Below are 12,213 nucleotides of genomic sequence, written 5' to 3' on the forward strand. Positions count from 1 at the left end.
ATTCCGAAGCTCCTCGCTGCAGCTGGAGACGCATAACCAACTTTCTCACTGGCGCACTTCTGGAGTTTAGCGTGTCACTACCCGATCTGTGCCCCCGGCCCGATTTGTGCCGCGCATGCGCACTGCAAACTGAGTGAGATGAGCAGGGGAACAGATCGGGTAGGTAATGCCAAGGTGTACTTCCGCCCACACTGTTGCAAACAGTTTGTACACCTTGGTGTCAGAATTAAGGCTTTTAAGTTTTACAGAGTTGTAAATAGTACATTTTCATTAAATTCAGCATTCACGCCATCATGCAACAAAGGAACGGGCAAGGAAAGTGAGTGAGTGTGTGTGTGTTGAGAGGGATGGGGGTTCGCTCTCATGCTTTCTCTGAGAGTAAAATAAAATGATTAATTAATAATTATTATTAATTATAAATTATATGTCTGGTTGATGTTTGTATTTTGTTTGTAATTTATCTCCCACTCTATATAGATTACATAAAGGAAAACTAATAAAATGCGAAGGAGTTTAGACTTGGTATATGAAAAAATAAATAAATAAAAACACCGCAGGCTTATACATTTTAACATATTATTTTCCAAATATAATTAGCTTAAACACCTATCAGTCTATCTAGAATTCAGAAAACGGAAGTTAAGCTTGATCAGCGATCTCACAGCGCCGAAAACTGTTGACAGCCGTGGCTGCCCGATCTGTGCAACCCTGCCCATTTTGCAGTGCGCATGCGCGGCACAAATCAGGCAGGGGGCACAGATCGGGTAGTGACATAGAGTGACGTGCAATTCATGCGTTAAATACAGACCAATAGAGGGTCTGAATGCTATATGTTTATACTTGTTATCCAACCACAAGCTTTCCGGATGGCGCGATTTATCTGTGTGTTTTTTTATGTTGCCGGAATGAAATTAGGCTATTTTATCCGTGCGCCGTATTTATTTATTTATTATTTTTTTAAATTCAGGCAGTGTTTTTTCCCAGCATTTTTTTACTCAGTAACGAGGGAGTTTTCTAATGTAACGAAGTATATTACTTGTGTCAAAATGTAGTTGAGTAAAAGTAAAATTACCTATTTTAAAAACTACTCTAAAAATTACAAATTACTCATAAAATCTACTTAATTACAGTAACGTGAGTAAATGTAATTCGTTACTTTCCACCTCTGTATATATGACATAAATGTCAAAATAAGTATTTTACATATATAACAATACATAATTTATGGGTCAGTCATATATGTGACACGTATAACAAAATATGGATTTCCCATACATAACCATACATCATTTATGGGTCAGACATATATATGACATAAAGGTCAAAATATGTATTTTACATACATAACCAAACATAATTTATGGGACAGAAATATAGGTCAAAATATGTCATTTACACACATAACCATACATAATTTATGGGTCAGTCATATATGTGACATATAGAACAAAATATGTATTTCACGTACATAACCAAACATAATTTATGGGTCAGATATATATGTGACATATATGACAACATATGTATTTCACATACATAACCATACATAGTTTATGGGCAAGGCATATATGCCCATATATGAAATTGTTCCAATTTTTAATAGGTTTCATATATGTTGGACATATATTGTTCATATATGTTTTTCTTTCTATGATCATATATATTATATATGCCAAACTCATATATGTGCATATATCACATTTCCGCATAGGCAAGGTCACGGAGGAGGGCACCTTAGACAGTTCCCCAATAAACTGGTTCTGGCTGGTCTTGATCAAACGTTGTCTCTCAATTCATTTCTCTTACACATACAGTTTGGCTAACAACCGTCCGGTCTTAACGATCAGGAGCTAACAGCCAGATTTTGCAAGGTAATGACAGTTAAAATAGAGAAGTCAGTGGGGCAAGCTTTATGTGAAGTCAAGTTGCCTACCATAGCATCACACCTCAATTCATAATGCATTTGATTATACTTCATTTACTTTATAAGTATTGAGCTTATAGTAATGGAATTGATTATACTTCCTTAACTTGATTAGTATTAATTATAGTAAAGTATTGATCATAGTAAAAGTTTAAAGCATATTTCAAACATTCCATACTTCATTAGGAGCAACTGCCCGCAAGTCGTCATTAACAGATGAGCATACCAAAATGTCTGCAAGAAAAGATCTTGATCTCCCATTCTGTAAAAGGGGTACATCATTAGAAATGTCTTTTAACAGTACAATGCATCTCTCTACAAGCTGGTTTTAGATGTTCTGACCAGCTATACACCAGTTACCAGATACAGACCAGTTACAAGCTGGTTTTAGATGTTCTGACCAGCTATACACCAGTTACCAGATACAGACCAGTTACAAGCTGGTTTTAGATGTTCTGACCAGCTTTACACCAGTTACCAGATACAGACCAGTTACAAGCTGGTTTTAGATGTTCTGACCAGCTATACACCAGTTACCAGATACAGACCAGTTACAAGCTGGTTTTAGATGTTCTGACCAGCTATACACCAGTTACCAGATACAGACCAGTTACAAGCTGGTTTTAGATGTTCTGACCAGCTATACACCAGTTACCAGATACAGACCAGTTACAAACTGGTTTTAGATGTTCTGACCAGCTTTACACCAGTTACCAGATACAGACCAGTTACAAGCTGGTTTTAGATATCTGACCAGCTATGAACCAGTTACCAGGTACAGACCAGCTACAAGCTGGTTTTAGATGTTCTGACCAGCTATACACCAGTTACCAGTTACAAACCAGCTACCATGTTCCAATACACAGCTTAAGCTGGTATGAGCTGTTTTTCCAGTAGGGTAGGCTGCCTGACTGGTGAGTTTTTGTGTGTACTTAATGTTTTGGCTGCTCTGGCGTACTGTCGTCATACAAATGAGTGATATTTGTTGAACGGCTGTACTTGTAGGAAAATGAAGCATTGATTGTTGGGTCTATTGTATATTTTTGTGGTTTGTATTTGTGGGCTGTTTATGTGGTATTAAGTTCATTTTTGTGTGTATTAAGTTCATATAACTCAGTCAAGGCAGAGAATATGTATTGTAATGTATATCTATATGTCACCTGATGAGCGGCCGGGGGGGTGGTGCTGTGTGCGGGTTGGGGGTGGGGGTGGGGGGGGGGGGTCTATTTGCAGAAAGGGTACCCACTATATTCACTGCACACCACTGTGTAAAGCACACTACTGACTAACATTTTGATTTAATCTGATTGAAGTTACGGAAATCGAATGAGCCTTTGATTTAAATGATTTTCTTATATTTTCAATATGAATTTGAGTCCAGCGCCCCATTGGTTTATGATTTTGGTTTCCTTTGACTGGTTTGTAAGTTTGTTTGTAACTAACTGAAAAAATATATATCACTAAAGATTTCAAAGTTCAAGATGTTTGAACATTTCAGTTCAATGTGTGATTTAAGTGTTCCCTTTATTTATTGAGAAGTTTTTAATAGGTTAGTAGTAGGATTCTTAAAGCCACGCCCATCACATATCAAAGTAACCCTTTCAGTTATAATTCCTATGAATTTCATAATACAGACACGCCCACCTGCTATCCTGTCTGTGACTACATAAAGGGTCAAATGTAAGAAAGCTGTGTCACATTTGGTGAACTTGCTGCAAATCTACAAACAAGAAAGAGCTGCTGAATATTTTCTACTCTGCATCAGGTGAGTAATTTAATGAGTTACATTAACCCATGCAATATTTGCAGTATTTAGATTTATTATTTTGTTGGTATATTTCACTGTGTATTGATATATAATTAGATGTAATTACATGTTACAGTTTGAACATTATATAACCTTATATGAACAACATATCAATGATGCAGCAATAGTATCTAAATACATTTAATAGACTGTTAAAAGACTTTTATTCAACTATGCAAAAAAATATATTTTTTTTCACTTGAGAATGTCCGAGTTTATATCTATTAAAGTTAACATGCAGTCACCAAATATGTAAAAGGTATATTACACCAAACTGTTAAAGATGCTGCTGAATCCAATATGTAACTGAACTTTAATACATTTTTGTTGAACTTTAATTTAGTATTAATAATAATTACTAAATAATTAAAATCTACTTAATAGCAACAATGGCCAGCAAATCTAGTTAATGTCATGCATGTATAAACAGCACACCTTGGTGATATTCACTTCAGTATCAGATACTACACTACTACTGCTATAAAGATGTTTTCAGTAAGTTACACACTCTCAGCTAATATCTTATTGACCATCTAAAAATAATTCAGGTAGTGTATTTATTTCTAGAAGGATGTAACCATAACATACTTTCTCTGATATTTTACTGCAGAAGAACCATGAGTAAATACAACATTCAAGTCTTCACTGGTGATTATTTGGGTTCTGGCACCTCCAACAGAATCTACATCAATTTAATTGGCAAAATCGGTTCCAGTGGACAGCATTGGATCAAAACTCTGACAGGTCTTTGGGCTGGATCTGTAAGTTTTCTGGTTTCTGATTCTGGCATTGTGTGTTTCCATTACAAAAAGACTGACATGAAGTGAACTGAAAATTTGATCAATCTTAGCGAATAACAGACAGCACATTATAAAAAGAGAAAGTTCTGCAAGTGTTTCCCAAAAATCGTCAAAAAGTTAAAAGAACATCTTTGTTTACACCTCTCTTGAAACAAATATTGATTCAAATCCAGGGTTTCCGCCACGTTCATTTCAGTGCGGCGGTCCGCCACGCCTTCGTTCTTCCCCGCCACCCTTCGTGAAAATTCGGAGCCCGGCGTTTTTCCCGCGCTTGATCAGCGTTGCCCCTTCGGGGGTGGAAATCGGTAGTTAGTCATGCAGTGCCAACATAACGCGCGCGCGCGAGAGAGAGTGTGAGTATAGGACACAGCGAGAGAGAGAGACTGAAACATAACGCGAGAGAGAGAGAGAGAGCGAGAGCGCGCCTGTAAATAGCGAGAGAGAGAGACTGAAACATAATGCGAGAGAGAGAGAGAGAGAGAGACTGAAACATAATGCGCGCGCGCGAGAGAGAGATGAATTAAACAGTGATTAAACAGCTTCAACTTACGCAGGTGTCCACTCAGGCTCACTCACCTGGTGGAGTGAAAATCACGCTATGTTTCTGTTTCTGGAGCTGTCATAAAGCAAGGATGTAGGGCCCTAGAATAGAGGCACCCTAGAACAGCTCTGTGATGCATTTGTTTTCACGGTCCAGTAAACATTTTATTGTAATTAAATTAAAGATTAAAGATATTATTTGTCTGTTTTAATAAGCACAATTTTTAATTAAATTCAATAATATTTTTTATTTTATTTACTCATTCTCACATTTAAAATACCTAATACAGATAAGAGCGAATAAATAATACATATATATTCTGTTGTGCCCTTTCTCCTCTGTTATGTATAATTTAACATTTTGTGTTGCACACTTTTACGTTTACCGTATCTGAAAAAAGAACAATAAGGATTTATTTTAAAGAAACCTACTTTTTGCAACTTTTTGTTTTAAGTGGGCATTTTTCAGTGACAGTTGGAAATAAAGAAAATAACTGGAAACATGTGTAATTGTGTTATATCGTGATATCATTAACGTGATATAAATTATCGGTTCCCAACCGGGGGGTCCTGCCACCGCACCTTCAAGGAAATCCTGGGGGAAACCCTGAAATCTGCAAAATATGCAGTATTTATTCACTATTCTGCCTTAAAAAAACTTAAATTATAAAATGCACATTGTTGGAATTAATATCATTATACATATTCTGAAATTCAAATAAAAAAAGTGTATAGTTACGCATTGTAAAATATCCGTAACATGTGACTACATGAATAAACAAAAAAAATCTATATGATGCTACAATCTGATTAAAGAACATAAAACTGCTACAACATGCCAAAAATTATTTGGTGTATCAATGATTACTCTGTCACTCTAACATCCAGTCTATAGGCTCGAAAAGAAATGTCACAACCTTGCTTACATGAGGAAGAATGGCCCACACCTGATGTAAAGAATGTTAGAAATATGCTTTAAACATTTTTTTATATTCAATAACTTTACTATAATTAATATTAATCAAGTTAATGAAGTATAATTAAATGCATTACTATAATCCCAATACTAACCACGTTAATGAAGTATAATTAAATGCATTGCTATAAGAGTGTGATACTATGGTAGGCAACAGGGTTTGACATAAAGCTTGAGGCCAGCTAAAGGAAAGGTGTTGACATGTTACCGGCAGAGCGGAGGAAGGCAGCTGAGACAGTTCTCTAAAATAGGTCTCTGTCTTAACTATCAGTTACTTGCAATATCTGGCCGTTAGCGTTCAGGCCCAGAACCGTTGTGAGGCAAAGAGGATTGAGTCCTACTGTATGCGTAAGAGGGATTTCGACAGACAAACTTCTGATGAAGACCAGCCAGAACCAGTTTTTTGGGGAACTGACCAAGGTGCCTTCCTCCGTGAGCCTGAGGTGGGGTTTGTCTATAAATGCTTATGTCTGTGAAATAATCTTTGATCTTCTTCTCTTGAACTCATTGTGAGTGGAAGTCGTTCCCAGAGCTCTGTTTTAATAAATTGTTAATTTGCTGAAGATCAAGCATCCTGTGTCTCTATAACTTATCTCTACTTCGGGCTTCCATCAAAAGAATCCAGGGGAACGCACTGGAGACGGCGCAGAGGGTAGTGCGGTTTTCCCAACAAGAAAAACAACACTTCCTTAAATATAAAATAAAAATCTTGTTGGAAGAGTGTAAAAATGTAAATAGATTTTTCTCCAAAGCCAGAGGAAGCCCAACAAAGACATAACATTGCCAACATTCTCAGTAGATGCACTACACTAAATAGAATAGAATAGAATAGAATTAACCATGGAAATTACCGTGCTTTTTGATCTGAAACATGTAGTTTTCTCCCTCAAAATTTACGTTCTGTGGCGCTTAACTGAACTACAAGCAGAATCCACTTTGAGTAGTACTTAAGAGCAAGTGCGTAGGAGCGGGTTTGATATTGGGAGGTACACATTTGCTAATCTGAATCAAAGCCCACCCTATAGTGTCTTAGAACAACATTTGTGGAATTACTTTTAATCACAAATAAACCACTTTTTCAGAAATTCTGTATATTTTTAGTTACATCCAAGTAAAGGTCACTTTACAACCAAAACATTTTACTCCATATTATATTTACTGTTGTTAAAATAAAATGATGTGTGCAATGCCTGAATTATATACATATATGACAAAAAAACAAATGAGTTATCACCTAATATTTAAAACAATATAACAGATTTGGTTATTATTATTATTATTATTATTATTATTATTATTATTATTATTATTATGTTTTGGTATATCAATTCTGTTGTATATTTGTAAATTTACATTTACTCCACTCTTTAAAAAAAAAAAAAAACTTTGGTCCTTTTATTTTTTCTACTGAAAGCACTTCTTACAATGGTGTCCTTTTATTTAAAGAATGTATTTCTCCTCTCTCCTTTCGCTCGTACTCTTAAGTTCTCTGCCTCTCCTACCCGTCTAAACTTTGTGTAGATTGTGTAGATTCATTGTAGATCAAATTTGGCAACCCAAGGTAGCTTCACATCTGGGGAGGGGCTGGGCAGGCTAGTCTCTGTGGTGTTTTGAAATTGGACTGATGTAGCTATTTCACACGCTCGCTCTCAGCTCCTACATAATGTACCTTTAAAGTATGTGGTTGTATGATGTGTCTAATACATTGCTGCATATACATAATGATTGATTTATGGTCCATAGGGGGCTAAGGGATTTTCTCATGTCATTTTTTTATTAGCTGATCAGTTGGATCCTGTGGAAAACCATTTAAGGGCAGTGATCAGGGTTAAGAAACTTATTTAAACTACCAGCATAAAGTATTGTACTACTCGCTGCAACTCGCTGACTCCTCCGCGCTCCACAAAACCAGCAAGCTGATTGGCTGTTTCTCTTGAAAGCTGGGACTTTCTCCTTGAACCAGCTCCATGATTGGCGCTAAGAGATTTCCCATTCACTCAGCGGTGAGTGGCCTGCCTCCTCATTAATAGTACAGCTGAACTGAGCGATGCCCCTGTTCTGCGGTATCATTTTTGGGGGCGACCAATCCACATGAACCTGCAAATTAACCACAAACCCGACCCACACATTATTCTTTAATGAATTTCTTTTTGAATTAGTTGCTAATTAGTTAAAAGTTTATTTTAGTTCATTTATAAAATAAATAATTACAATAACTATAATATATATTTCCTAATTATAAAGTATGTAATTATTTACTTTCTGTCACCCCTTCTCTGAAGGGTTAGAAGGACCTAACTGCACACCACTGCTTGGATGTAACTAATAATAAACAGAAGTACAGAAAAAAAGGTTTATTTGTGATTAAAAGTAATTCCACAAATGTTGTTCTAAATCTCTATAGGATTGGTCGGCAATAGGTGGCCCGCGGACCAGATGTGGCCGGAAAGCGTAAAACATCTGGCCCGCGAGGCTGTTTAAACTATAATGAACGATAATTAAAAAAAAAAAATAGAAACGCCTCTCTGACGAACTTTCGTTAACACGCCTCCTTGTCTCTCTGTTGCGCTCGGGGTGACTTTAGTTTCTGCACGTTCTTGTTTTTTTCACCCGTTCTCGAGCTCCCTTTCTTATTATAAGGTGATTTTTTTCCCAGCTGTAACTTAGTTCATTAGCCGGTGGTGCGGTAGTGTATTGGATCGCGGCACTTGATGACGGGTTTGATCCCCGCGAGAGGAGTTTATTTATTTATTTTATCCTTTCTTGGAAAAGATAGATGAGCTGGGTAGTTCTCCTCTATATCAGGTATTTTCACTTGTCTTGGTTTATGTATCTAAACTGCTAGAATTCTCTTGATAAAATGTATTTGAACTGTGTATCCCATCAGGAGCAACTCATCTCGGTACACTGCAAATCAGATATAGGTGATCTCTTACTGGTTGAACTGGAAGCAAAGCCAGTGGCCCTGGGACTGATTGATGATGATTGGTTCTGCTCCAAAATTATTGTAACAACACCTGAAGGAGTCAGTAAGCTTTTCCCATGCTATTGCTGGATGAGCAGCAACAAGAGGCTCTCTCTCCGAGAAGCTGTAGGTTTGTACAGATTCTGATATTTCAATTACCAGAGAGTTTAACAATGCACTGAATAATCACAAAGCACCATTTAAAAGGGCATCAAATACGCTAGGCAAAAATATTCAATTATCAATGATAAAATGATACTGCAAAGATAAGTTTATTTGTTGCCATAAATATAATTACATAAACTTTTGATTCCAGCCAAATTAGGAACCAAGGACACAGCTCCTGAACTTCTTGCACACAGACAAGACAATCTGAAGAGGCGTCGTCAAGACTTCAGGTAAGCAAACATTTTCACACACTATGGTTTTATGTGTAGCTAAAGAGGGATTAAAAATAACTGAAACTGTTTTATAATGGAAGTATAAACATCGGTGAACATTTTTTTTCTATATCTTTGGGGATCAATATGTACATGAATTAAAAAACCTTCACAGTTCAGACTGTTCACCCAGTAAGGTGGGGTTAGGTGGGATTTTTCTTGGAAATCCAACACAACAGTGTTTGAGGTTTAGTGACTTTGTGTACCTTCCATGTAACTCTCGCTTTTTAACTACGCTAACACAGTTCTTTCCAGGACAGTTTTAATTAAACTAATACAATTACTTAAGGACTCTTTACATCTTAGTAATGAATTAGTCATTTGTTTTTTGGACCTATTAAAACATACAGTTCCATTGAGTTCCATTGTTTTCTTTACAGTAGGAGAAGTTATGATGGGCTGCTGTTCAGCACCATTTGTTGAGTTCCTTGTCCTAGAACATCATCTAACTTTAGTAATTATCTGGTCATTTAAAGGGAAAACACAAAACTGTTTTAGAATCTGTAACAAGCTGACAATGGTCAGACAATAACAAGCTGACAATGGCTTTTAGAGCCATTATGAACACTTGCTCTTCTCAATCCAAATTAAACCTAAAAACAGCACAATGCAGTTCCAAAAGCCATGTTCTGTGCATGCATGTCTCTTATAGGTGGGGTATATATGCTGAAGGATTACCTCACATTGTGAATGCTAAGAGTCCCACTGAGTTGCCACCTGTAGTCAGATTCTCTTTCACCAAAGAAAAAGAATTCCTGTTCACCCTGGGTGCAGCGTAAGTTCTCTGTGTTTGAGTAATACATTGGTGCACTGTATGCACAGATTTGTATTCTCATTAATTCAAGAATCTTACAATGTTGTGTCTAAGTTTCAAGGAGCTGAAACTTGGAACAGAATTTAATAACAAGGACAGATGGAATAACATTGGAGAACTCTCTAGTCTGCTCTCAGAAAAGAAAAAGACAACAACAACAAGTATTTTCCTTTTTTTAATATCACCAATAAATAAGTAGCAATACTAATATACAGTAATTGCTCTATCTAATAGATGTATCCATGTTCTTACAGAATATGTGGAGAAGAACTGGATGAGGGATGATTTCTTTGGATACCAGTTTCTTAATGGCCTGAACCCAACGATGATCAAGCGCTGTTCAGAACTACCTGAGAATTTCCCAGTCACCAATGATATGGTCAAAAGATCTTTACCAGAGAAAAGCACATTAGAAATGGAAATTGAGGTAAAAGAACATTAAGACACCTTTTGACAATAACAGTTTGTCATACTCTACAAATGCCTCTCAAAACATTATAATCACATTGAAAAGTTTATTTATTTCAGTAATAATTTAATATATATATATTAATAAGATCCATTACACACAGAATGTTCTATTTTAAGTGTTTATTTTTTAACAATGCATATATAAATAGTTTATATTTTGAGATTAAAATTGGAATCATTAACACTATGTTTTTAATCAGAAAGGAAATATCTTCCTGTGTGACTACAAGAGATTGAATGGCCTTCAGGGAAATGAGATCGACGAAAGAAAGCAGTATCTTTCTGCTCCACTCTGCTTGCTTTTCAGCACCCCCGAGAACAAACTGATGCCAATTGCCATCCAGGTGACGACAGTAAACATTCGTTCAATCATTATTTTAAAAGAGTAGTATTCCATTTTCTTCTTTTAGTTTATTCTTTTAGGCTTGAGAAATCAGAACATTTCTGAGCCATGTTTTTTTTTCCACAGTTGGACCAGAAACCTGGAGCAGGGAATCCCATCTTCCTACCCTCTGATAATGAGAAGGATTGGTTGTTGGCAAAGATCTTTGTCAGAGGTGCAGAGTTTAATGAACATGAGCTGAACTTCCATCTGTTGCGCACTCACCTGCTGGGAGAAGTCTTCACTATGGCAGTATTGCGCAACCTGCCTTCATGTCATCCTCTGTTTAAGGTGATTTCTTTGCTCCTAAATGTTTTACATACTGATAATGCCTGTTAACCACTTTTTAGTGTGATTGCAGTAGGCAGTCACAGTACTGTTCTTCTTAAGTCTGATTATTCTTTCTCTTATGGTTGAGCATTGCTTTAGCATTGCACAACCATACTACACTGTTAGCCTGCGTTAATATTACTATTATTATTATTATTATTGTTATTATTGTTATTATTATTATTATTATTATTATTATGGTTGCACATTGCTTTAGCGATGTCTGCTTGTGTACAGCTTTTTGATTGGACGTTTTTTTTTATGTTTTTTGTAAAAACTTAGTAAATCTATGCTTTTTCCCATTGAAAATGAGTAGGAAGAAATTTGAAAGCCTGTGTAAGTCACAAAAGACCAAAATCGGACAACCTATAGAACTTACCAGAGCTCCAGTACTATGTGTGAATGGAGGAGCTATTGGATAAAGCAGCTATTGGTCAAAAGTTTGGACACCCCGCATGTCCAGAGCAACACCTTCGCAACCACCTATCAACCACTTAGCAAGAACATAGCAACACCGCGGACATCTTAGCAACACCTTAGCAGCCACCTGGCAACCGCTTAGCAACACCTTGGCAACTGCTTAGCAAAACCACAGCAAGCAGCCACGAATCAGCTCTGCAATCACACTCGCAGTTTCTGAAGGAACTGCAGTCTAGTTGTTGCTGTTGCTCTTATTGGATGGAAGCATGAATTCAATTCAAATTAACAAATGTTGTCACAAAACAGCTTTACAGAGATTCAGGTCCTTATGAGTAAGTGTGACC

General features: G+C 36.5%; 1 protein-coding gene across 9 annotated transcripts in view; it reads left to right on the top strand.

The window, feature by feature from the left end:
* LOC103036852 (polyunsaturated fatty acid lipoxygenase ALOX15B-like) overlaps positions 1–12,213 on the top strand; it is a 98,940-nt gene that overhangs the window by 70,923 nt on the left and 15,804 nt on the right. Inside the window, exons 2-9 of one of the 9 annotated variants that reach the window (XM_049467008.1) lie at positions 4,342–4,492; positions 8,935–9,142; positions 9,329–9,410; positions 10,105–10,227; positions 10,321–10,427; positions 10,521–10,693; positions 10,938–11,081; positions 11,207–11,410. The exons of 5 other annotated variants lie outside the window; for them this stretch is intronic. In XM_049467008.1, the coding sequence (XP_049322965.1) occupies positions 4,349–4,492; positions 8,935–9,142; positions 9,329–9,410; positions 10,105–10,227; positions 10,321–10,427; positions 10,521–10,693; positions 10,938–11,081; positions 11,207–11,410 (1,185 nt within the window). In that variant the 5' untranslated portion in view covers positions 4,342–4,348. The remainder of the gene's footprint in view (positions 1–4,341; positions 4,493–8,934; positions 9,143–9,328; positions 9,411–10,104; positions 10,228–10,320; positions 10,428–10,520; positions 10,694–10,937; positions 11,082–11,206; positions 11,411–12,213) is intronic. 3 more of the 9 variants (XM_049467013.1, XM_049467017.1, XM_049467023.1) reach the window with 3 other exon arrangements.

The sequence above is a fragment of the Astyanax mexicanus genome, chromosome 1, assembly GCF_023375975.1.
Source record: "Astyanax mexicanus isolate ESR-SI-001 chromosome 1, AstMex3_surface, whole genome shotgun sequence".
NCBI lineage: Eukaryota > Metazoa > Chordata > Actinopteri > Characiformes > Acestrorhamphidae > Astyanax > Astyanax mexicanus.